This window comes from Syngnathoides biaculeatus, chromosome 8 (genome assembly GCF_019802595.1).
Source record: "Syngnathoides biaculeatus isolate LvHL_M chromosome 8, ASM1980259v1, whole genome shotgun sequence".
NCBI classification, from domain to species: domain Eukaryota; kingdom Metazoa; phylum Chordata; class Actinopteri; order Syngnathiformes; family Syngnathidae; genus Syngnathoides; species Syngnathoides biaculeatus.
The window spans coordinates 5,001,989-5,026,227 of NC_084647.1; the positions used below are offsets into that span (position 1 = coordinate 5,001,989).

At 43.8% G+C, this 24,239-nt stretch overlaps 1 protein-coding gene and 1 long non-coding RNA gene across 3 annotated transcripts in view; one reads left to right on the forward strand and one right to left on the reverse strand.

The window, feature by feature from the left end:
- Positions 1-4,055: 4,055 nt before the first annotated feature.
- LOC133504978 (uncharacterized) lies at positions 4,056-6,238 on the reverse strand. Of its 2 annotated transcripts, none has more exons than XR_009796113.1 (6): positions 5,965-6,238; positions 5,645-5,710; positions 5,074-5,212; positions 4,839-4,978; positions 4,670-4,734; positions 4,056-4,358 (listed from the first exon to the last, which is right to left on the reverse strand). It is a non-coding gene; the product is annotated as an uncharacterized LOC133504978 (long non-coding RNA). The 2 variants fall into 2 exon arrangements; XR_009796112.1 differs by having other exon boundaries at positions 5,063-5,212.
- Positions 6,239-22,463: 16,225 nt separating this feature from the next.
- pou2af2 (POU class 2 homeobox associating factor 2) overlaps positions 22,464-24,239 on the forward strand; it is a 29,638-nt gene continuing 27,862 nt past the window's right edge. Inside the window, 3 exon segments of the mRNA XM_061828333.1 lie at positions 22,464-22,490; positions 22,492-22,627; positions 23,188-23,288. Of these exon segments, the coding sequence (XP_061684317.1) occupies positions 22,464-22,490; positions 22,492-22,627; positions 23,188-23,288 (264 nt within the window).

Genomic DNA, 24,239 nt, shown 5'->3' on the forward strand with positions numbered 1-24,239 from the left:
GATTCGGATGCCTTCTGGACACCTCTCTGATTAGGTGTTCCGGGCATGCCTCAGTGGAAAGAGACCCCGAGGACGACCCAGGACACGCTGGAGAGACTGTGTCTCTTGGCAGGCTTGGGAACGCCTCGGGATCCCTCCAGAAGAGGTGGAAAAAGTTGCTGGGGACTGGGAAGTCTGGGTATCCCTGCTGAAGCTACTTCCCCCACGACCCGACCCAGAAAAGCAATAGATAATGGATGGATGGATGAATCTACTCCATGGTAAAATAATTTAAACCCTACTCCTAAACTTCTAGCCTTACTACTTGTCAGGTTTACCAATTAGACGTTCATCAAACAGGACAAATAAATGAAGCAAAGACACCAGTTCAAGTTACACAGTTCGCAAGGAAAGAGGAGAGGAACTGTCTCGTACAATTTGCCACTGCATTCTCCTCAGCACCTCCATTTATTTAGTTTCAAGATGCCCCTTATTTAAATGGATGTTACAAAAAGGAGACGGGCGAACAAAACAGTTGGAAACAAAGTGTACTTGTATGTGTGTGTGCATGTGTGTGGAAGATTGCTGAGTAGATGTGTGGTCATCATTTCATTCATAGACAACAGATGCTCCGGGTTCTAACAGTTCTGATGATTAGATGTCTTTGTTCTTGTTCTATCTCCTGCTACTAGGTGGTTGCCACGTCTTCTAGAGCAGAGCAAAGCATTTCTTTATTGGAAGCAGAAGTATGATTATTATAGTCACAATTATTCCTACACCCCCCACCCCTGTTTATCCTATATTTGCTACTATGTTATCTTGAGCAGAGCAAAGCATTCTTCATTGCAGGCAGGAACAGTTACTTAATTTAGCAGACCAAAGCATTCTTCATTGCAGGCAGGAACAGTTACTTAATTGGAATAGAGCAAAGCATTCTTCATTGCAGGCAGGAACAATTACTTAATTGGAGCAGAGCAAAGTATTCTTCATTGCAGTCAGGAGCAGTCAATTATATTTACAAATATTTGATGATGCTCCCCAGGAGGGGATCCATCTGTTACCTTTGTCCGCCACCAGGGTGTTCCACCTGGAGTCTCGTACATTATTTGTCAGATACAGTAAAGAAAATAAGTATTTGAACACCCTGCTATATTGCAAGTTCTCCCACTTAGAAATCATGGAGGGGGTCTGAAATTTTCATCGTAGGTGCATGTCTACTATGAGAGAGATAATCAAAAAAGAAAACTCCAGATATCACAATGTATGATTTTTTTAATGATTTGTTTGTGTGATACATCTGCAAATAAGTATTTGAACACCTATCTATTAGGTCGAATTGTCACCCTCAAAGACCTGCTTGTCCACCTTTAAAAGTCCACTTCCACTCCATATATTGTCCTGAATTAGATGCACCTCTGTGAGGTCGTTAGCTGCATAAAGACACCTGTCCACCCTATACAATCAGTAAGACTCAAACCTGTAACATAGCCAAGACCAAAGAGCTGTTCAAAGACACCAGAGACAAAATTGTACAACTCCACATGGCTGGAAAGGGCTACAGAGAAATTGCCAAGCAGCCTGGTGAAAAAAGGTCCACTGTTGGAGCAATCATTAGAAAATGGAAGATACTAAACATGATGGTCAATCTCAATCGGAATGGAGCCCCATACAAGATATCCCCTCGTGGGGTCTCAATGATCCTTAGAAAGGTGAGGAATCAGCCCAGGACTACACGACACGACTTGGTCAATAACCTGAAAAGATCTGGGAACACCGTTTCCAAGGTGACTGTTGGTAATACACTAAGACGTCATGGTTTGAAATCAAGGATGGCATGGAAGGTTCCCCTCCTTAAACCAGCACATGTCAAGGCCCGTCTTAAGTTTGCCAATGACCATTTGGATGATACAGAGGAGTCATGGGAGAAGGCTTTGTGGTCAGACGAGACCAAAATGGGAATTTTTGGTCATAATTCCACTAACCGTGTTTGGAGGAAGACGAATGATGAGTTCCATCCCAAGAACACCATCCCTACTGTGAAGCACGGGGGTGCATCATGCATCATGCTTTGTGTTTTTTTTCTGCACATGGGAGAGGACGACTGCACTATATTAAGGAGATGATGCCATGTATTGTGAGATTTGGGGGAACAACCTCTTTCCCTCAGTCAGAGTAGTGAAGATGGGTCATGGGTGGGTCTTTCAACATGACAATGACCCGAAGCACACAGCCAGGAAAACCAAGGAGTGGCTCCGTAAGAAGCATATCAAGGTTCTGGCATGGCCTACCCAGTCTCCAGACCTAAACTCAATAGAAAATCTTTGGAGGGAGCTAAAACTGTTTCTCAGGGACAGCCCGGAAACTTGTCTGATCTAGGGAAGATCTGTCTGCAGGAGTGGGCCAAAATCTGTCCTACAGAAAACTTTTGACCTCTGTAATTGCGAATAAAGGCTACTGTACCAACTATTAACATTGGTTGTCTCAGGTGTTCAAATACTTATTTGCAGTTGTATCACACAAATACATCTTTCAAAAAATCGTAGATTGTGATTTCTAGATTTTGCTTTTCAGATTACCTCTCTCACAGTGGACATGCACCTGTGATGAAAATTTCAGAACCCTCAATGATTTCTAAGTGGGAAAACTTGCAATATAGCCGGGTGTTCAAATACCCATTTTCTCCACTGTATCATTTATTTGATCTATACCTTATTTCTTGTAGAGTCCCTTTGTTTGAGTGTTACAATTAGACTTGGGCAAGGAATTTAAATGGGGCTTAACTGATCCATTGGGAGGCACACATGGAGTCCTCCCCTCATGCCTCAGTGACTGGCGCATAGTTGTTTATCATTGTTATTTAAAATGAGGTTGTGCCTCTTTATCTTATATGTGGTAGGCATAGTTGACTGAGTATAATAATCAGTTCTCTTATGTGTTTTTGTCAGCTTTAGAGGTGTCCAAAGGTACCATATGAACAAAAATATTATTGCAGCTGTCAACGTTGCAGCCCAACATGCTTTCATATTATTAAGCCATTTTGTTGCTGATGTATGGCAATTATATTCACAATTATTTCTACACTACCTTTCCACCTGCTCTCTTGTATGCACGATATATCAATCTTTCTCCTAATCATCATGTCAACCAATTCCTGAGCTTTTCCTGTTATAGTCGAAACATTCACAGTCCCTACATTAAGTAGTAGGCATGTCCCTACATTCAGTTGTGGGCTCTGTGCCTTCCTCTTCTTCTTCTGCCGACTAAGATGCTTTCTGTCATAACCAGAACGCAGAGTTGGACCCAAATGCACGACTCAGGAAACGAGTAGGCAGTTCGGGAAATATCTTTATTCAGTCCAGAGACAGTAACAAGACAGGCAATCCACGAGAGCAGCAGTGATAATGACATCAGGCTTATGGGGTAGGCCGGGAGACAGGCAGGTGTCGGTACGCCGGGAGTCGAGATCAGAATCGAGGAAGTGCGGCAACGAGGCATCAATGGCAACAATCTGCCAAAGCCAGACTGCTGGGTCCTATGAGTACTGCAGGTAATTACTGGGGATGAAGCGCAAGTGTGCGCCTCCTGATGACTGCAGGTGTGGGGGGACCTGCACGGCCAGGGGTAGGACCGGCAGGCTCATAACGCTTTCCTCCTCTTATTTGTCTCCGACCCACAGTAGCTAAATTCCTGACGCCCTGCTAAAAAATTTCCATAGAACATTTCTAAATAATTTTATTAAATACATTTTATAGAAATACTATAGAACTATAGGACCCAAGTTCAAAAGAAATTTGATAGAAATATTCTAAAGAAATTCTATAGAACTTTACGACCTAAGTTCCATAGAACTTTTCTAAGGAATTTCATAGAAATATTCTATAGAAATGCTATACAACTTTCGGACCCAAGTTCTACATAACTGTTCTAAAGAATTGAAACAACATTGCTTCAACATTGTATTCGTAAAAATGCATTCACATGACTATCCCACATAGAACATAGAAACAATGTTGCCATGATCCATGGAAATTGAGCCATTAAAACAGATTTAAAACAGATTTATTATGCAGTGTGAAACCAGACTGTTTTTCAATCAAACTACAGAGAATTACAAGCAATTAGGTTATTCAGCCCACAGTAATACCTTTAACATTTAGAACAAATACGTTTTTTCTTAAATTATGTTACAAACAAATTAAAATCTAATATTCCAATATGTGAACTTTAACTATGTGTCTCTCATATTTACTGTCCATCTTGGTTCCTCCCGTCCTGTTTCCTGCCACAGCCATCGCATCTGTCAGGCGCATATTTCAGGCATGACGTCGCCGCACTTCATACATCACTCAGGGTCCCCTCAAGGTTTCTCAAGACACTTTCTGAGTTCAAAATTAAGAGACTTGGTTGTTATTACATCTAGCAAACACTATAACTATATAATAATAACTATAATCAGTTAGGAATCTATCAAACACAATAATCCATATTTTGTTTACAGAAAGAGCATTTAAAGGACCACATTGTTCAGAAGTCGGCAAACAGCACACAAAATACTTTCAATTGTATTAATAAATGCAATATCGTTTGAAAGTTAAAACAAGTACAAAATCTTCACCTGATTCTCAACTGTATATTACTGGTAAAAATAAAAAAAAAAACTTTCTGTACAAAATATAAAATATTCAATTACCTTTTCAGGATCCGTTTAATATTTTCCTTGAGGGTTACCCATTAACCTTTCAACATTTGGAATTTCTGCAAATCAAAAAGAATTGGAAATTAGTTTGTTGTTAAAATTAAATTCAACAACTTTTTCCATACTTAATCATAACAGTTCTGCAGAAGCAAAAGGGTCTCACCTTCTGTTCAAGTACAACAAAGTCGGCCAGATATTTTATCTGTACAATGTCGATGTCCTCTTCTTGTGCTGACCTATGGTCTTGATGCCTCCCGGTGTCCCTTATCTCAGTAAGCACCATCAGCCCTTTTTTTTGGAACCCTGAACAACAAAACATGCACAATGCACAAGCACAAATATGACAAAAAGGTCTTAAGACGAGTTATTCATAGACATTTGGCTTACTTGGTTCTTACATGGGCCAACTCTTTGGAGGAATGGAGGAATGGGCGAGGCTCATGTTTGATGGTGGATGGCTCGAGGTTGATGGTAGATGTCTTGGTTTTGAATGTCTTCGGGTTCTTCATGGTGACAGTGAACCACCTGTTGCACTGCCTAAAACAGTATGAATTAAACAGAATATCATAGTAACCAATTTTTTTTTTATTGTGCTCTTTGGGCCAGATTTCTTCTTATAAAGTGCTTCAAACAGAACATTTATATACTTTGATGGTCTTGCAGGGAAATTACACTACTGGTATATCTTTCTGAATCCTCCACTTCAGGAGGTATTTGGAGCTGTAAAAAAAATAAACCATGACCTGCAATATCACATCACTGAAAGGTTGATAGATATAGTCATGATATAAATTCTTTGAATTCCTGGAATCTTTGAAAAATTAAAACAAAACAAAACATCCCAAATTATACATTTATATAAAAATACTACATCAATAAATGACACTGTTTATATGCATGCAGTGAGAGAATGAAATGAGACATGCCAATTATGATTCCACCATACACAATTTGGGAAAAATAACTTACTGGTCACTTTTACTCTCTTATTTTGCCCCAAGAAAGTTGGGTGGGTACCATAACCACTCGTGTTAGCTGAAAACAGAACAGATATTTTGGATTAATTATTAAATGTAATCAGTACAGCCGGCACACTTAATTGATGAAATATATATCCTCAATAAATTTGGTTGTGTAGGAAGAGTCCATCGACTAAAATTGCAGGATAACTGTGCTGGGGGCGGGCGTTGTTAACCCGAGCCACGACCGATCCGGTATAGGAATCCTTTGATGAACACTCATACAGTATGTGTTTGCCACAGTTTTACTGGAGGCCCTTCCTGACAAACCTTCTGCATTTATCCGTGCTTGGAACGGGCCTACAGATTGCACTGGCTTGTGCCCCCCATCTGGCTGCAGATAGTCCGGATCAATGTTCCCTCTAACCTGCACAACTGCGCATTTGCGCACTTGTCGCGCACTCTCAGCGCAGATGAAAACAGATCCAGCTCAGTGAACTACACTATGACGTGTTTTTTTATTTCTTTTCTTTTCTTTTTTTTTTTTAACACGGCAGCACACTGCTCTCACAACAAGTTGCTGCTCGGGCAAACCGGGCCACATACTCTCCTTCCTACTCTACCTAACCCCGCCCACCTCCGCTCTTAAAGGGGTACACCCGTAATTACAAACACGGCCCACCACAAGTGCTTTAGTTAGCAACACAGTTTGGGCAAATAGAGCAAAGAGTTAGACATGCTGCTTACATTTACTCTTGATAACAATGGTAAAAGTAAAAAACAATAAAAAAATGCTGTTTCTTTAATTAATGTTGAAGTATGTGAATGTGGACAGTTGCCACTCTTAAATTCTTGTTCAAATGAGGTAGCAACTCTCCACTCACAATTTTACACATGAACGCTTTTCACGGAGCTCAAGTACGTACGTAGATGACGCCCGTCTCCCTTTTCTGTTTTATAGACTAATTTGTCTACTCGATAGGACCTAGTATTCTCGAGGTTTGCTTCTGCTGCAGTCACCCAAGTGCGCAAATTCACTCATACCTCATGAGTGAATTTGAGATGAGATGTCTTTACTTCCTTCGGATTCTCGTCAACCCTCAGTCTCCAGACACAAAGCCAAGGCCCAGTCCCGGAAAGGATCTCGAGTGTCGTGGCTACGGTCTTTGGACGGACGTCGACTCAGCCCCTGGAAACCTCAGGTACCTTGAGATCCAGCTCGAAGGACCTAGTAAATGCCAGGTTTACCACTAAGATATTTACTAAACAGGACAAAAAAGAAACACCAGTTCAAGTCTCACAGACTGCGAGGACAGAGGAGAGGAATTGTCTCGTACAATTCACCACTGCACTCTGTGATTGTCCACTTATCAGCACCTCTATGTATTTATTTGGTTTCAAAATGCCCTCTATTCACATGGATGTTACAAAAAGGAGACGGGTAAGCAAAATAATGTCGGAAAGAAAGTGCATTTGTTTATTTGTGTGTGTGTATATATGTGTGGAAGATTGGTGAGTACTATTGTGCTATCTCCTGTTAAGCGGCTCCCACGTTATCTTGAGCAGAGGAAAGCATTTCTTGATTAGATGCAGATATATGATAATTAAATTCCTAATTATTCCTACGCACTCCCCGATGAGGGGAAATCACATACTTGCATAGATATGCCCTTGCAAAATCCAGATTTGGTCTTTTATGTGAAGGTTCAACTTCACAAGAACCAAATGCTGGTTCCTGCCACAGTGGCTTTGTGGTGGTTGATGATTTTGGAGTCGTGGCTTCGTCACCACTCACTTCATATAACTCATGACAAGCAGCTGAATTGGTGACATTCACAGAGGGTTGTTGTTTGAGGGAGAGGAAATCCATCATCATTCACACAGACTCCCATTATGCTGTTGGCGTGGTCCATGCATTTGTTCATGTTCAAGTTCATGCACCACTACCGAGGGTGGCACGTGTACCCTTATATAACGTCAAACCCGGTGACTTCGTGCTGATAAAGAACTTCCGGCGAAAAATGTGGCAGCATCAGTGCTCACTGGCCCCTTTTTAAGTTGTCCTCGTGACCAATGCTGCGGTGAATGTTGCTGAAAGGGCTACGAGACTTCACGCATCACACTGTGTGAAGGTCCTGACGCCTCCAATGGTCCTGAATCCTCCACTCTCCTCATCTTCTATGGCGATTGACCATAAAGGTCACCAAGATCATAAAGGCCGACCTATAAAGGTGAGTAACCTCAATGAAAGACGCTTCACTTTCCTCATCCTGAATTTGCTACATAATTGACAACGACCACCCCTGTGGCAGATTTTCTGAAACTGGCGGTGAGAATATCAGGATGACTCTGAGGTTATTGTTGTTTTGATGTATGATTATTTACCGTTTCATTTTTATGTTTTAACTTTACTTTTTATTTTACTTTCTAGCATGTTAATGTTTAGTGCTTGGTTGGCTTTGTTTTTAGTGTTATGATGATTTTAATCGGTAGGGTTTGCTGATGTTTTAGTGGATTGATTAGGTTGGATTAATCAAAAAGGAGGGGGGGGGCTGTGTTGGTTGATTTATGTTTTGCATATATACCGAATATTAGTTCTACCTTCAACTTGAGCAGATTTTCTCCTGTTATGGATTCTAGTTCTCCCGGTCAGGCTGTTCCTCATGTGATGTTTTTACTCGCTCCACGTGTACACAGCTGGACATAGATAACTGTCCTGTTTTGTATTGTTTTTTTTCTTTGTCTCTGTCTATTTTACATAAATAAATGACTTCAGTTGGTGTCATGTTTTCTCCGTGCCAATTGAAAGGCACGCTTTACAGTTGCTCTGCCGTGCCACCTATTTTCCTTTTCCTTAATTTTTTTCTCATTCATTTCTGTACTTGGGTTTTTTCTCACTTTAGACTGATTTGCAAGATGACAGGACACATGCATAGAGCAGAGATCTCTTCTTGAAACCTGTTTGTGATTGTGGCGTCTTTAGGGGAGGGATCTTTACTCCTTTCCTATCTTGAAGTTGAAGAAAATCCCCAGATTGACCTCCTGGACAGCATTGATGGTCTGATGGTGGACTCGCTCATGATCCGTGGGTCCTGGGATGGTGTCGGTTAGTCCCCTACTCTGGCGAATAGTGGGGGACGTTGGGGCCATCTTTTCACTCCACAAACATGCTTCTTCCTCTTCTCTCCATTCCTTGTGTCCTGGGGCAGTCAATACCTCCTCTCATGCCCTGCCCTACACACTGCGTTCCTCCAAGGATTGTAATCCATCACACAAACTCATTCCCATATCTTTTAATGCAGCACATAGATGCATCTGATAACCTTGCTGTCAGAGTAACAGGAGGGAGACGGGTTTTCACCAGCTTCGTGGCAGTGTTTTTTGAGGCTCAGACCTCTGGGATGGCTGGCTGCTGGACATCTGCCCTGCTCTCATCCCCTGCTGCTGCTCCCTGCTCCACCCTCTCCTGACCCATTTTTCCACTCCCTTGTCAGGCCCCCCTATTGGCCCTCTTTTCCAACAAACAGGCTGGGCTCATACTGGCCTGATCGTGTGCCCTCTGGGTTAGTGGGGGGAGTCTTGCTCTCCTGGGGGGGTGACGGTTAGCATTGGATGGTCGCGTTGGATACCTGTGGCCTTCTCCGGATGACAGGTTGTCCTTGATATGGGATCCATCCCATCCACTGGGCTGCGCTTGGGTGGACTCTGGGCCTGATCCTGCCTCTCGATTAGGTGGGTAGGGTCGTCATCTACGAGGGTGCAGGCACAGCAATGACAGGACACTTCTGTCTGTCATTGTGCAGGTGAAATGGTGTGTTGTGTCCGCAGGCACACACGCCAGGGACTTTTTCTCTGGGTGTGGGGCCTCTCAATTCTTAAATAAAAAAAAAGTCATGATTATGCAAATTGCTTGGATTTCCACAAACACACACACCAGTCCTATTGATGTTTAGAATTTCCATAGCATCTCCCAACACACTTCAGTTGTACAGCCAGGTCATGATCCTTGTCCTCCATTTTTCCTCTCCTGTACTTGTCCTGTCCTTCCCTCAACCCTAACCCTGTCGCCCTACTGCCTCATACAAGACTCCTGTCGCCCTACTGCCTCATACAAGACTCATATCTAATGCCATATTGTAGATATTTAAGGATTTACTTCTCTCACCTTGTTTACACTTAGTGCTTTGTCTTTTGTTGTCTTCTTTTCGAACTCCCTTCAAAAAAACCTTGTCCTGTTTGGCTGATCAACTCTGATTTTCAATAAATATCCATTATAAAACCACAGCAGTAAATTAACAACTCCACTGTGACACAGTAAAAGTGTTCTTTTATTAAAGGGATACTGATACTGTTTTGCTTGACCTAACAGCAAAAACGGAAGCAAGAAAAAAAAGAAAAAAAGAGAGAGAGAGAGAGAGAGAGAGAGAGGTGAGACCTGGGGAGGACATGCAATGACTAATCAAGAGCAAGAGAACCACATAAGAGAGGACAGAAAAGGGAAGGACAAGATGTGGGAAAATGAGCAAGGCAGTGCGACTGTCGAGCAATGTGATGTGATTCTCTTTTAAAATCTCAACACCTATAAGAACCTGTAAATTGATATTTTAGTAAAACCTGTGTTGCTATTAGTCATCCCACCACACGTAATTCAAGTCTCTAGTGTTACAATCAAACTTATTAGAGAATCAACACCATGTAACATGCATATTAGTCAACTGGTGCACAGAGTTGATGAGCTGGCACAGTGAAGAGGGGTTAGCACAACAAGGTGTAAGGTTGACTAGAGGAGGTGGACACAATAACTAAATGACCACACAACACATGAAAAACATGGGACACTGAGAAACCAAATTACAATCAAAACTAAAACATGGACCATGACAGGTGGATTTTAATTATACAGCACTTTTTGGTTGGAAGATGTTTGTTAGAGATGTGATTATTTCATGCATTCAAGGCCACATACACAGTGGCCTGGGCTCTTCCTACAACACGATACACTAAACTTGTTGTGGTCGGAGTCATCGGTTCATCCCAATTGTCAATGTGTTTTATTTTATCTGTCTTACATCTTACATATAATTTTCAAAAATCCATTGATTCTTCCACCTAGAAAGAGCCCACGTACCACTGAATGAACATCTGTCAGTCACATGACTGAAAGACTCAAACAAGTCTTCACAGTAACATTAATCTCATATTGTGCATTTTTTTGAGTCTTCAATCATTTTTTGGGACTTTGGGACTTTTTGTCCAACAAAACCACTGAGTCACCAGAGATTCACACCCAGAATCCTCGTGTAAGGCGACTCTTCACTGTGTTGCCCTGAGCAATATTCTACTCAAATTTATGTTCCAATCATTTGTATAAAACAGTTTGAACAAACCAAAAAACAAATGAGCCTTGTGTTGATTTGTGTCATGAGGAAATGAGACAGCTGGTGGCATAGTAGGAATGATGCTCCCATTTGACTCTTTAAATATTCCTTGGATAAACCTGATGTGACTGATAGGTGTGAAACAATGTAGTTTGAATTGCAATTGATTTCGTAAATGAAGAGCATACCTTCAAAGTTACTCAACAAAACAATAAATTCCGAATAATGATTTACTGTTTCCGCCAGATTGTATGATGTATTGATTTGGTTTCATCCTGCACATCCACAAACAATATTAAAAAATCTTTACATCTACTATTATAGCAATCAATCTGAGAGATTCATAATAAAGTCCGACTTTACAAATAATCCAAAAAATTTCCAGTGACAAACGTATAGTGGGTTGTGTTGGAAAATCGCAATGCATTATATAGCAGTAAGATGTTTCTGGTATTTTATCTCAAGAATTACCACATTAAACAAGTTATCCAAAATACCAAAAGAACTCTTGTGTGCTACTACAGCACAAACACAATAACTTCATTTATATATAAATAAATACCTCAGTAATAGTGTAAATGAACTTTTCTTAATATTTTGTAAGATCCATCCATCCATTTCCTTAGCTGTTTATCCTCACAAGGGTCAGGGGAGTGCTGGAGCCTATCCCAGCTGTCAATGGGCAGGAGATGGGTTACACACTGAACTGGTTACCAGCCAATCGCAGGGCACATTGAGACAAACAGCCACACTCACAATCACACCTTGGGGCAATTTAGAGTGTCCAATTAATGTTGGATGTTTTTGGGATGTGGGGGGAAACTGAAGTGCCCAGAGAAAACCCACGCAGGCATGGAGAGAACATGCAAACTCCACACACTCGGGTCCAGGATTGAACACGGGACTTCAGAACTGTGAGGCCAAAACTCTCCAACCGAGCCACTGTGCCGCCTTCTTTCATGTTTTCAGGACCTAAGTCATTTAATGATTTATAGACCAGGAGCAGAACTTTTAAATCGATTCTAAAGCTGATTGGAAGCCAGTGCAAGGATTTGGGATTGGATTTAAATGCTCTGACTGCTTTGTTTTTGGTCAGAACGCGAGCTGCAGCATTCCGAATGAGCTGAAGCTGTTTAATACTCTTTTTGGGGAGTTCAGTCAGAAGACCATTAGCGTAGTCAAGTCTACTTGAGATAAAAATATGGATGAGATTTTCCTGGTCTGCTTGACACATACAAGCCTTCACTCTAGATATGTTCTTCAGATGGTAGAAGGCAGTTTTTGTAATTTATTTGCTGTGATTGTTGAAAGTCAGATCAGAATCAACCAGAACACCAAGATTTCGACTTTTGGTCTTTGGTTTTCAAAGATAGAGATTCCAGATGTTTACTCACAGCAATTCTTTTTTCTTTATTGCCAAAAACAATTTTCTCAGTTTTGTTGTGATTGCGTTGAAGAAAAGTTTGGCTCATCCACTTATTTATCTGCTTTAGAAAGTGGCACAATACTTCCTTTGAACTGTAGTCATCTGGAGATACTGCTAAATATAACTGTGTGTCATCTGCATAGCTATGATGGTCCAAATTAGAGTTTTGAAGAATTTGACCCAATGGTAGCATATACAGGCTGAACAGGAGAGGTCCAAGAACCGACCCTGGAGGGACTCCATAGGTCATTGCCGTTTGTTGAGATTGAGCACTTCCATTGGTTACAAATTAGCTACTTTCCTCCAGGTAAGACCTGAACCACTTAAGGACCATTCAATTCAGTCCTACCCACGTTTCCAACCTGTTCAGCAGTAGATTATGGTCTAATGCATCAAAAGTTTTCCTGAGATCCAACAACACCAAAATTGCCACCTTTCCTGAATCAGTATTCAACATTATATCATTTAGCACTTTGATAAGAGCAGATTCTGTACTGTGGGTCTATAGCTTACTAACTTGGAACCGTCCAGTGCTCTAATTTTTAAAGGCTTTTATAGGTGAAAAGGCTTAACAGCAGCTAATTTAAGAGCTTTGGGAAACTTGCCAGATTCAAATGAGTAATTGATTATTTGCTGCAAATCCGGTAGCACTGACTTCACAATAGTTTTAAAAAATTCAGATGGTATTGAGTTAAGACAGCTCGTTGATGGTTTCAACTGCTGAACAGTTTTCTCTACAGTTTTTTCGTCAACTGTATCAAATTCTGACAAGTTGATAGTTTTCCCTGGGTGGCTTCAGATGTGAAATCATTTTGTCTTTTTGCTCATTTGTGCTGACATTTGACCTGAGGGATTGTATTTTTTTCACTAAAATAACAGGCAAACTCATTGCATTTGTCAGCTATCACGAGTTCTGGATCTATCTGATTCAGTGGGGTTGTGAGCTTGTCAACTACAGCAAATTGAGCATGAGTGTTGTTGAGGTTCTTACTGATTATTTCAGAAAAGTGTTGCTGTGTAGCTCTGACTAACTCTTGGTTAAAATTACAAAGACACTGTCTGTAGAGATCGTAATCAATTTGAAATTTAGTTTTTTCTCCAGTTGCACACTGCTTTCCTACACTCTGATTTAGATCTCTTGACCATTGTGCTCCTCCACGGTCTTCTAGGTCACCTAGGGATTGTCGTAGTTTGTGACAGCATTCATGGCATTTATGATTTTTGAGGTGATATTGTCCAAAACTTCATCAACTGTCTTAGCATTGGCAGTCTGTGGCACAGCCACAGTTTCCATAAACCTAATGGCAGTACTCTCATTTATGTACATTTTCCTCATAGAGATAAAGGTTGTCTGAACTTTAGGAAGAATCAGTAATTCCAAAAATACACAAAAATTATCAGAAATAGCCATATCCTTAATGTCAATTGATAGAATTTCAAAATCCTTAGAGATAGCAGGTGTAAGATGTGATACTAAAAAGAGCTACTCTCGCAGAGATAGCTGGAGACAATGGTTCGATAGACTCACATTTTATCCTCACTAAGTTGGAAGTTCTACATTTTTTTGTGCCATATTGCTTTGACCAACTTTCTGTCCCTTGTAATTACAGGGATGAAAAATGCCTGATCTCCATAGGGGTCTGAGTTATTCTGGAAAAGACCCGGTAAATATCAGTCAGATTTACAGATAGTCTTCATGGGTGGAGGAGGAGCCTGCGGCAAAGGACGATCCGGGCGTAGTCTGCTGACGTGGAATGTAGGGTGCACCCTCATCGACCTGGGTAGTCTAAGTGATACAGCGACCGGGTTAATGATTTTGGTGATCGGGAACGGACCAACGAACCTGGGAGCGAGTTTGCGGGATTCCATCCGCAGCGGAAGATCCTTAGTGGAGAGCCACATCCGCTGCCCCACCCTGAGTTGTGGTGCGGCTCTCCTCTTGCGGTCTGCTGTGGACTTGTAGATGTTGCCCATGCGCAGCAGCGTCCTCCGGGCCGCCTCCCAGGTCCGTTTGCAGCGCCGCACCACTGCCAGGGCCGAAAGGCACCGTGGAGTCTGTGGCCAAGGGGGGAAACAGAGAGGGGAGATAGCCGTGCACAACATGGAGTGGAGTCATACCTGTTGAAGCGGAGGGCAGAGATTTGTGGGCGTACTCTACCCATTTGAGGTGCTGGCTCCACATGCTCTGGTCCCTGGACGCCCAGCATCGAAGCCCGGTCTCTAATTCCTGATTTACCCTCTCTGTTTGGCTGTTAGACTCCGGATGATGGCCCGAAGTTAGACTGGCCGAAGCCCCGATGAGGGTGCAGAATTCCTTCCAGAAGCGGGCGCTGAATTGCGGGCCTCTGTCCGAGACGATGTACTGGGGGAACCCGTGATAGCGGACAACCTTGTCCAATACCAGCTGGGCTGTCTGCTTGGCTGACGGGATCTTCGGAAATGCCACGAAGTGAACCATCTTGGAGAATCGGTCCACCACAGACAGCACAACAGTGTTACCCTGAGAGAGCGGCAGGCCGGTGACGAAGTCCAACACGATGTGTGACCACTCTCCTACCGGTCGTAAACGGGACGACTTATTGGCCGCACATACCGGACAGGCATTGACGAAGTCCTTCACGTCCTTGCTGAGGTTGGGCCACCAGAACCTCTGTTCGACCACTGAACGCGTTTTTGCCATACCCAGGTGGGAGGCCGTCTTGTTGGTGTGGGCCCAGTTGACGACGTCTCCCCGCAGAGACTGAACGACGAAAAGGCGGGCCGACGGACAATCCGCAGGTGGCGGAGTCTCTCCCAGGGCCTCCTTCACCCGCGACTCGACCGCCCAGGTGAAGCCGGACACGATGCATGCCTCTGACAGGATAGGAGCGACCTCTGATTCCGTGCGCCCTCCCTCGTGGATCCGTGAGACTGCGTCCGGCTTGCCATTCTTGGAGCCTGGGCGGAAGGACAGAGTAAAGTGGAAGCGGGTGAAGAACAGGGCCCACCTGCCCTGGCGGTCGTTCAACCGCTTTGCGGACTTCAGGTACTCGAGGTTCTTGTGGTCAGTAAAGACCACGAACGGTATTTGCGAGCCCTCCAGCCAGTGTCGCCACTCCTCCAACACAGTCTTGACCGCCAGAAGTTCCCGATCTCCCACGTCGTAGTTCCTTTCTGCCGGGGTCAGCTTCCTAGACAGGAACGCGCACGGGTGGATCCTTCCATCCTTGGGACTCCTCTGAGACAAGATGGCTCCGATTCGCGAATTAGATGCGTCCACCTCCACCCTAAACTGATTATCTGGGTCCGGAACAATGAGAATGGGCGCGGCGGTGAAACTTGCCTTAAGGCTGCTGAAGGCCTCCTAGCAGGTCCTGGACCACTCGAAGACTGCGTGTGGCGAGGTGAGCGCATGCAGAGGAGCGGCCACGGAGCTGAAGTTCCTTATGAACTTCCTGTAGAAATTAGCAAATCCTAAGAACCGCTGTACGTCCCACCTGCTGGCGGGGGTAGGCCATCGCAGCACCGCGTCGACCTTCGCGGGGTCCATACGTATCTCTCCCTCCGCCAGGACGAAGCCCAGGAAGGACACGGATGCTCGGTGGAACTCATACTTTTCTATATTTATGAACAGCTGGTGCTGCAGCAGATGTCGGAGCACCTCTCTGACCTGTTGGATGTGAGAGGTCAGGTCTGCTGAAAAGATATGAATGTCGTCAAGGTATACGAATACAGTCTTATTCCAGAACTCACGAAGCACGTCATTAATGAAGTTTTGAAAGACGGCCGGGGCATTGGTCAGTCCGAAGGGCATCACGAGATACTCGTAATGCCCCGTGGGATTGTTGAAAGCCGTCTTCCATTCGTCGCCCTCCCGAATCCGCACCAGATGATACGCGCTGCGCAAGTCCAATTTGGTGAAGATCCGGGCTCCTTGGAGGAGTTCAAAAGCCGTAGCGATCAGGGCAAGGGGTACCTGTCCTTGACCGTGATGTCATTCAGTCCTCGGTAGTCGATGCGGGGTGGCAAAGTGGAATCCTTCTTCTTGATGAAAAAAAAGCCTGCACCGGCTGGTGAGGACGACGGGTGAATGCGTCCGGTTGCCAGGGACTTCTCGACGTACTCCCTCATTGCCTGGTGCTCTGGTCCTGTCAAAGAGAACAGTTTCCCTCTGGGGGGTGAGGTACCCGGGAGGAGTTCGATAGCACAGTCATAAGGCCGATGCGGCGGCAGAGATTTTGCCTTGGACTCAGAAAAAACCTCCTTTAAATCCTGGTAGCAAGAGGGCACCGTGGCTAATTCTGAGGCGGTACTAAGTTCAGCAACTTGAATCCCTCCGTCCTCCCCGGCGGCGAGACACTGCTTGTGACAGTCCTCACTCCATGCCATTATCTGACCCGTGACCCAGTCAATGTTGGGGTTGTGTCTCTTGAGCCACGGGCTCCCCAGGATTATATCACTGCTGCTAGAGTTAAATACGTGGAAACTAATGCGCTCCATGTGCGTGTCCGGAAAGTCCATGCGTAAGGTTTGTGTGCGGTGTGTAACCCGGCAGAGGAACTTGCCATTGGCGGCGTAAGCAATACGAGGACGCTGTGTGGGGAAGGTCGCAGCACGCAACGCTTCGACCACCCGAGGATTTATAAGGTTAGCATCTGAACCGGAGTCAATGAATGCGGTCACTAAGCACGAGTGAGAGTCTGTCCCTACGGTGAGGTGCAAAAGCGACCGCCCCGACTTAGCGACAGTATACCCCACACTCACCGTCGTCGAGATCCCCAGGTCGGTGCGCTTCGGCTGTGCCGGACAGCGGGCGATTAAGTGTCCAAGATGACCACAATAGAAACAGCGGCCTTCTCGACGCTGGCGTAAGCGTTCCTCCGCTGAGGTGCAGAGCTCCTCCACTTGGATGGTTTCCGACGTAGAAGGCAACGTGGTCGGCCGGGAAGCAACCGGGCTGCCCCTCTCCGTCTCCTCCTCCATCATGCAGTCCATCTGCCCCTGCACACGCTGATCCACCTTGAGGGCCAGTGCGATGAGGGCGTCCAGCGAAGGCGGAAGATCCACGGCAACAAGGTGGCCACGGATCCGTGGGGAAAGTCCTTGGTAGAAGGCGTCATGGAGGGCCTCCTCGTTCCACCGGCTCTCGGGGCCCCGGATCCGGAATTCAATGGCGTAGTCCGACACGCGGCGACGGCCTTGGAGAATGAGAGAGGCCGCCGCCTTGTGTTCCGGAGCCGCGTACTGGAATACTTGGGTGAGCGCGCAGATGAACGTCGTCCATGAACGGTAGATCTCAGAGTTGCGACTCCATTCTGCAGTGGCCCAAGCCTCCACCCTCCCCGTCATGTGGGAAATGACGAAGGCTATTTGGGAAAGCGGAAGCCTGCAGTTCAAAATGGAGATCGCACTGCGCCAGGAAGGGCTTAACGTTGCCGGAGTCACCTGAGAAACGTTCTGGTCGGGAGAGCGGAGTTATGCCGCCACGGGAGGGCTCTGTAACAGGTGGAACGGGTGGACTCGGAGCGACAGGCGGAGTGACCATCGTCGGTGTAGCAGCCGCGCTAGCTTGGGATGCTAGCCACGGGTCCAGCCGGGCACAGATCTCACGGAGACGTTGGTTTGTTACCTGGAGAGCAGCCCTGGACTTGCAGCGAGCGGCGGATGGCCTCAGAGTTGGCTGGGTCCATGTTTTGACCAGATCGTTCTGTCACGACGAGGCTCGAGGGCGGACCCAAATGCACGACTCCAGAGGCAAGCAGGTAGAGTACAAAAGCCTTTATTCAGTCCGAGGTCTATGATCAGCAAGTCAGTCCGTAAGAGCAGCAGTAGCAGAAGAGGCAGGCTTACTTGGATGGTCCGGGGACAGGCGAGGGTTGGTACACGGCAGGTCAGGTATACAGGAGAACGTTCGAAGCAGGCAGAAGTATCAAGGGAGTCAGGCTTACGGGGTGAGTCGGAGAACAGGCGAAGGTCGGTACACACAGGTTGTCGATCAGGGATACGAAAGTGCTGGAACGAGACATGAAGGTCAACGATCTGGCGGCGGACTAGTTGTCCCCCGTGTCCTATAAGTACCGGGTGTACTCAGCCCAAACCAGGGTGCAGGTGTGTGCCGACTAATTGGCTGACCACACCCAGCCTGGGGAGGATGCCAGGAGCATGACAGGTTCCCAAGAATTTCCTCTTTAAGTCACTGCAGTTCTTCAGTTTGCATTTTAAAATGCCGTTCAAGTACAATGTATTTAACACAACCTGGACATTTTGCCACTTAAGTTCTATGAATCATCACAGGCAATTTTAGGTTTTTAGTTCTTGCGGTAGCGTCAGCAGCCCGTAAGGACGCTGCAACATTGTTTTTTGAAGTTTGAGCTGTCGGTTCTCACTGACATTTTCTATTCTGCCTCAAGCTTTCGATGCCTGTTGCATCCATGCTGGTGCCACAACATGACTGGATGATGTGGGGACAACAGTATTGTATATATTGTATAGTAACAGTAACTATAAAATTCCCACCTCTACTCAAGTCATGCTTCTTTGCTTATGGAATGTTGACCACAGCATGAGAATTTTTATTTTTTTTTAAATCAGCACTTAAAGCGGAATTTCGGTGATTTGCATTAACAATATATCCAATAGGTCATACAGAGCGGCTCCCCGGGGGAGCGAGCTCGTCAGAGTCCACGTCATTCTGCCCGAAGAACCATCCCAATATTCAACATCATTTACAGCCGAGCGGTGGAGCTTGCTCGCGTAGGGGCAATCTCACGGCTCCACTGCTCGGTGGAGCTCAGCTCATGGCTCCGCCGATCGGCGGCATTATTTACAGCCACAGGTTCAAATCTGGATGGAAATATTCCTCCGTCTTCCCCTTCAACCGATACTGTTATTTCTTCAACAGATGAGGATTTAATCGAGTGTTTGGAATGGCACATAACACATCACATCCGCCCACGTAGGTCATGTGACTCATGAAAACGGCAGCGCCCCTGAAAATACGTAATTGTTGGTAAAAACATATCAAAACACTTAAATCACATTGTCAAGATAGTGTACATGTTACATGACCTATTGGATACATTGTAAATGCAAACCACCGGAATTTCACTTTAAGGAAGCCAGTGTACTGCTTCTTGTTGATAGGAATCTGAGATGCAGGGACCCCCTTAGAAAGATTGATGGTCTTCCACTGAGGAGTGGCCTCTCCCCGCTAGACTTTGTCTGTCGTTGTTTCTCCAGTTGGATGAGCCGGACAATGCTGTACTCCAAGACAAGTATCTGCACCTTCAAATTGCCTTATCAAAAACGCTCAAGTTGAAAATGACACAAGTTAGGCTGGTCTCTGCACTGCATTTGCCGCTCAAGTTAACCCCCACTCCCCACCCCCACCCAAAAACAACAACAACATTGTTTTTTTTTTCTTACTTTGTGGTTAGATTATTTTTACTTTAATTTAGGATTTAGATTTTTTTCACAGTGTTTGTTTTCCTTTGCTTTTGGAAATTAAGTTAATAAACATATGTGCATAAATGTGAGGGGCGGAGGAGGAAGAGTGAAGCTCCATGGAGAAGAGATAGTGAGGGTGGGCGACTTTAAATACTTGGGGTCAACAGTACAGAGCAATGGAGAGTGTAGTAAGGAAATGAAGAAACAGGTCCAAGCGGGGTGGAACAGTTGGCAGAAGGTGTTTAGTTTTCTATGTGACAGAAGAGTCTTCGCGGGGATGAAGGGCAAAGTTTATAAAATAGTGGTGATGACCAGCCATGATGTACAGATTAGAGACGATGGCACTGAAGAAACAACAGGAAGCGGAGCTGGAGGTAGCAGAAATTAAGATGCTAAGGTTCACAATTGGAGCGAGGAGGTTGCGTAGGATTAGAAAATAGCTCATTAGAGGGACATCCAAAGTTGGATGTTTTGGAGACAAGGTCGGAGACAGCAGACTTCGATGGTTTGGACATGTCCAGAGGCGAGAGAGTGAGTATGTTTGTAGAAGGGTACTGAGGATGGAGCTGCCAGGCAAAAGAGCGAGAGGAAGACCAAAGAAAAGGTTGATGGATGTTGTGAGGGGGGACATGAGGACAGTGAGTGAGTGTTAAGAGAGGAAGATGTACGAGATAGGCTTAGATGGAAAAATGCCACGTTGTTGCGACCCCTAACGGGACAAGCCGAAAGAAAACGAAGAAGGTACTTAGTGTAAAAATTTTGAGAATCACTGGTCTAGGGTGTCAGGTCGGATATTCTTTAAAATATAACCCTGGTCTGAAATATACTGGACTATGAAAGCACAGCACAATCCCTCATAAACAATTAAGATGAAACTATTAAAATTTATGTATTTTATTTTTTAACAAAAAAAGTGAAATATTTTGAACTTTTTCAAAAAATTTTAACTTCATTTTTTTAGTGACTGAGTTGTCCATCTTTTTGTATTTTGAACAAGAATGATGACTGTAACCAACCCTTTTTTTTTAATCTCAACTGTTCACTTGGCCTCTCGATTAGTTCAAACTAAATCAAGCATAACATTTAAACATCTTTTTCTCTTTATAATTGCAAGTGTGTAATTTTAATTTGCCATGTTAATCAAGAAATAATTGTTTTATTCATTTTTTTTTGGAAAAAGAATTCAGGCAAACAATGACAATAACACGAATCGGACAAATCATTTTTTTTAAACTATGGCCATGTTTTTGTTTACGATATATGGTATTTTTCCTGTAGAGAATCAAATAAATGGAGCTTCATATCCTGAATTTTGAACAATGATGACGTAACATAGAATTTAGAGGTAACGGTACTTACTTTTATCAAAATTTGTCACATTTGATTAATAAACTGTTAACAAAATGGCATAAAAACCTTGACTGAAATGGAAGGTTTTAAACTCAGTGATCCAAAATTGACCTTAAATCAGTTAAAACACCACCTCACTTACAAATAAATAAATAAAAAATATATAATAATAATAATAATAATAATATTGGCGGCATTGTGGCGAAGCTGTAAAGCGTTGGCCTCACAGTTCTGAGGTTCAGGGGTCAATCACTGCCCCGCCTGTTGGGAATTAGATTGTTCTGCTGGCGCCTCGTGGGTTTTTCTGGGCACTTCCATTTCCCCCCACATCCCAAACACATTTATTCATTCGAGACTCTAAATTGCCCTTCGGTGTGATTGTGGGTTCGAATGGTTGTTTGTCACCATGTACCCTGCATTTGACTGGCAACCAGTTCAGAGTGTACCCTGCCTCCTGACTGATGACAGGTGGGATAGGCTCTGACACTCACGCAACCCTCGTGAGGATAAGTGGCTCAGAAAATGGATGGATGGGTGTTTAAAGAGGTTTTTCATACTGGTATATTAATCATGCAACTACCTTTCACTGGTTCTGATCAATTTCTCAAACACTGTCCATAGGCCCGCTTCATGAATTGATTAACATTGTTTGCCATATCACTTACTGTACCTTTGACCTCTGATGTGTTTGACCCTCAGCTCAATAAACAGGAGAGACATTTTCACAAATGTTCTTTACTTTATTTACATATCAGACATTAAGTCCAGCCATTGAACACCACAAAAATTAAATGAACACTATTTCAGTTCCAAGATCAGGATTGTTCTGCTTTGGCAAAAAAGTTACTGTAAGATTCAAGACTTCAGGTGTGTTTCTTACATCTGAAGCTTTGCTTTGAGATTCAGAAATTTCTGTACATTTGTCTGTTGTGTTAATGTGTCCAACGTGTCCTGAAAACTGGGTGTAGTTTCTACCTCGCACTTCTCAGCCCAATTCTGTGTGAGATTGGATTAAAAGAGCACGTCAAAGCCGTGTGACAAGGAGTATGTGTCCTTTACAAAAAGCATGGTCACATCCCAAACTCAGTGCCATACGCGCATTGTTTATAACACAGAATCTTGAATACAGATGCAAATTGTTCAAAAAACGTCCTTACCCAACATTTGCATTTAAACAAATGGCTAAAGAACTTAAAAAAAAAACAACTCACTCTTCCCGTCTGCAATGATGAAGTAAGGCGGCATGTTCCATGCGTCCCTGCCCTCCTGACGATGTGCTTAATCAAAGCTCTCACAGAGGCACACCACTCACTATGGGGCTTAAAATTGCTATTCAGTTACTGTAAGCAAACACAGAAGAAGAACAGAGCGACCTGTGCGTATGTTAGACGCGTCAACCACATCATGGACAGTGGTAAGCAACTTTTACTTCACTTATATGGATATTTTTTTTTTTATTTGAGAAAAATAATTTTTTAAAATGGTTTTAAATGTCTAGGTCTAAATCAGTATTGCTGTTTGTTATTATATTTGTCATAATTGTTATACTCAGTAAACAATATACTGCATAGTGCACTTTGTCCAGTATGTATGCAGTTTTTTTTCATAATCATTATTAGATATTAGAGGCTTGTCTAAAATCTTGTGCATGTAATTTCTTACACTTACAAATATCATGAAAATCACAAGATGTTCAACCAGCTATTATGGTACTTTAGTTCAAATTGAAGTTTTAATTAAATGTTATGCTGTTATGTCAGATACTACCAGTTAGCACACTGCGCATTGATCTGACCCAAAATTATTTCTATGACATTTACACATGAGTCTCAATATAGTATACTTAAAACAATGAATCAGCACACTTTTGGTGCTAAACATGGACATGTACATGAAGTTTTAATATATGAAACATCAAAATTGCTACTGCATTGGGATCTTGTATAATCACACTATTTTGTTGCCCTAATCAAGAATATTCAAAGAGAGTGTACCAGGGCGTTCGAGTCAAGCACACAGTCAAAGACCTGTTGGCAGAGAAACGATCCCGACAGACCAATGGGCCCAGATACAATGTAAGTACAACATACCCGAAAACGTTTTGCTTTTGTCCCTTCCTGTGCTCCCCCTCAACCTCTTATATTTTCCTCCCTGACCCAAGCTCACGGCCACAGTTTGACATTCTTCTCATGGCCTTTTCAAAATCTCCTGGTGATATTCAAACTAGTTATGTGGCCAAACGATCCATGCTTGATCCATTGTCGGTCTTGTAAGCAACCTCCCCTCTCCCCCCACAGCCCCTCATCTTTCTTTGCTCAAAAAAAAGCTGTCAAACTCCAGCAAAGCCTATCTGTAAATAGCTAAGCATAGTGCTGAGATTATAACAAAGCGCTCAGTCCTATCCCCACAAAAGAACACTAATACAATGCTAGCAATCCTGATGGCCATGCTTTCCAAAAACCTTCTGTGGTGTGGAGGAGGGAGCGGGGTGGACAGGTACCATAGAGAGACTGTGAAAAGCTCGTGAAGGAGACTGCTTATGCAAAGTTTGAGCCACACGCACCTGCAGGCCTCTATTGTCCCCAGCCTCAGACAACCACATGCCACAGACAACCTCTCTACTGTTGCCACAAAAAAGGACAACACACACTTACAGTACTTGGAGTCAGGCTTAGCTTTAGACTTCAACATGCACAAGCAAGATGTTTTGTTTGTTTTTTCCAAATCACCTGACCGATCGCTCTTTTGTCGGACAATGTTTGCTTTTATATTGTAATCATACTAATAAATATGCCTGTTCACAGTACGTAAGACACAATTGAGGAACACCAGGAGGGTACGACATTAGTTAGAATTGCTCCCTCACAGTCAAAGGTTGTGAGTCTGAATCAAAGCCTTGTCCTTTCCATTTTGAGTTGTATGTTGTGGGATTCTCAGGCCATTCTCGTTTCCACCCACACTTCAAAAAGACGCATGCTTGGTTAAACAAAGACTACAAATTGCCTATAGGTAATGTTCTTCTTCTT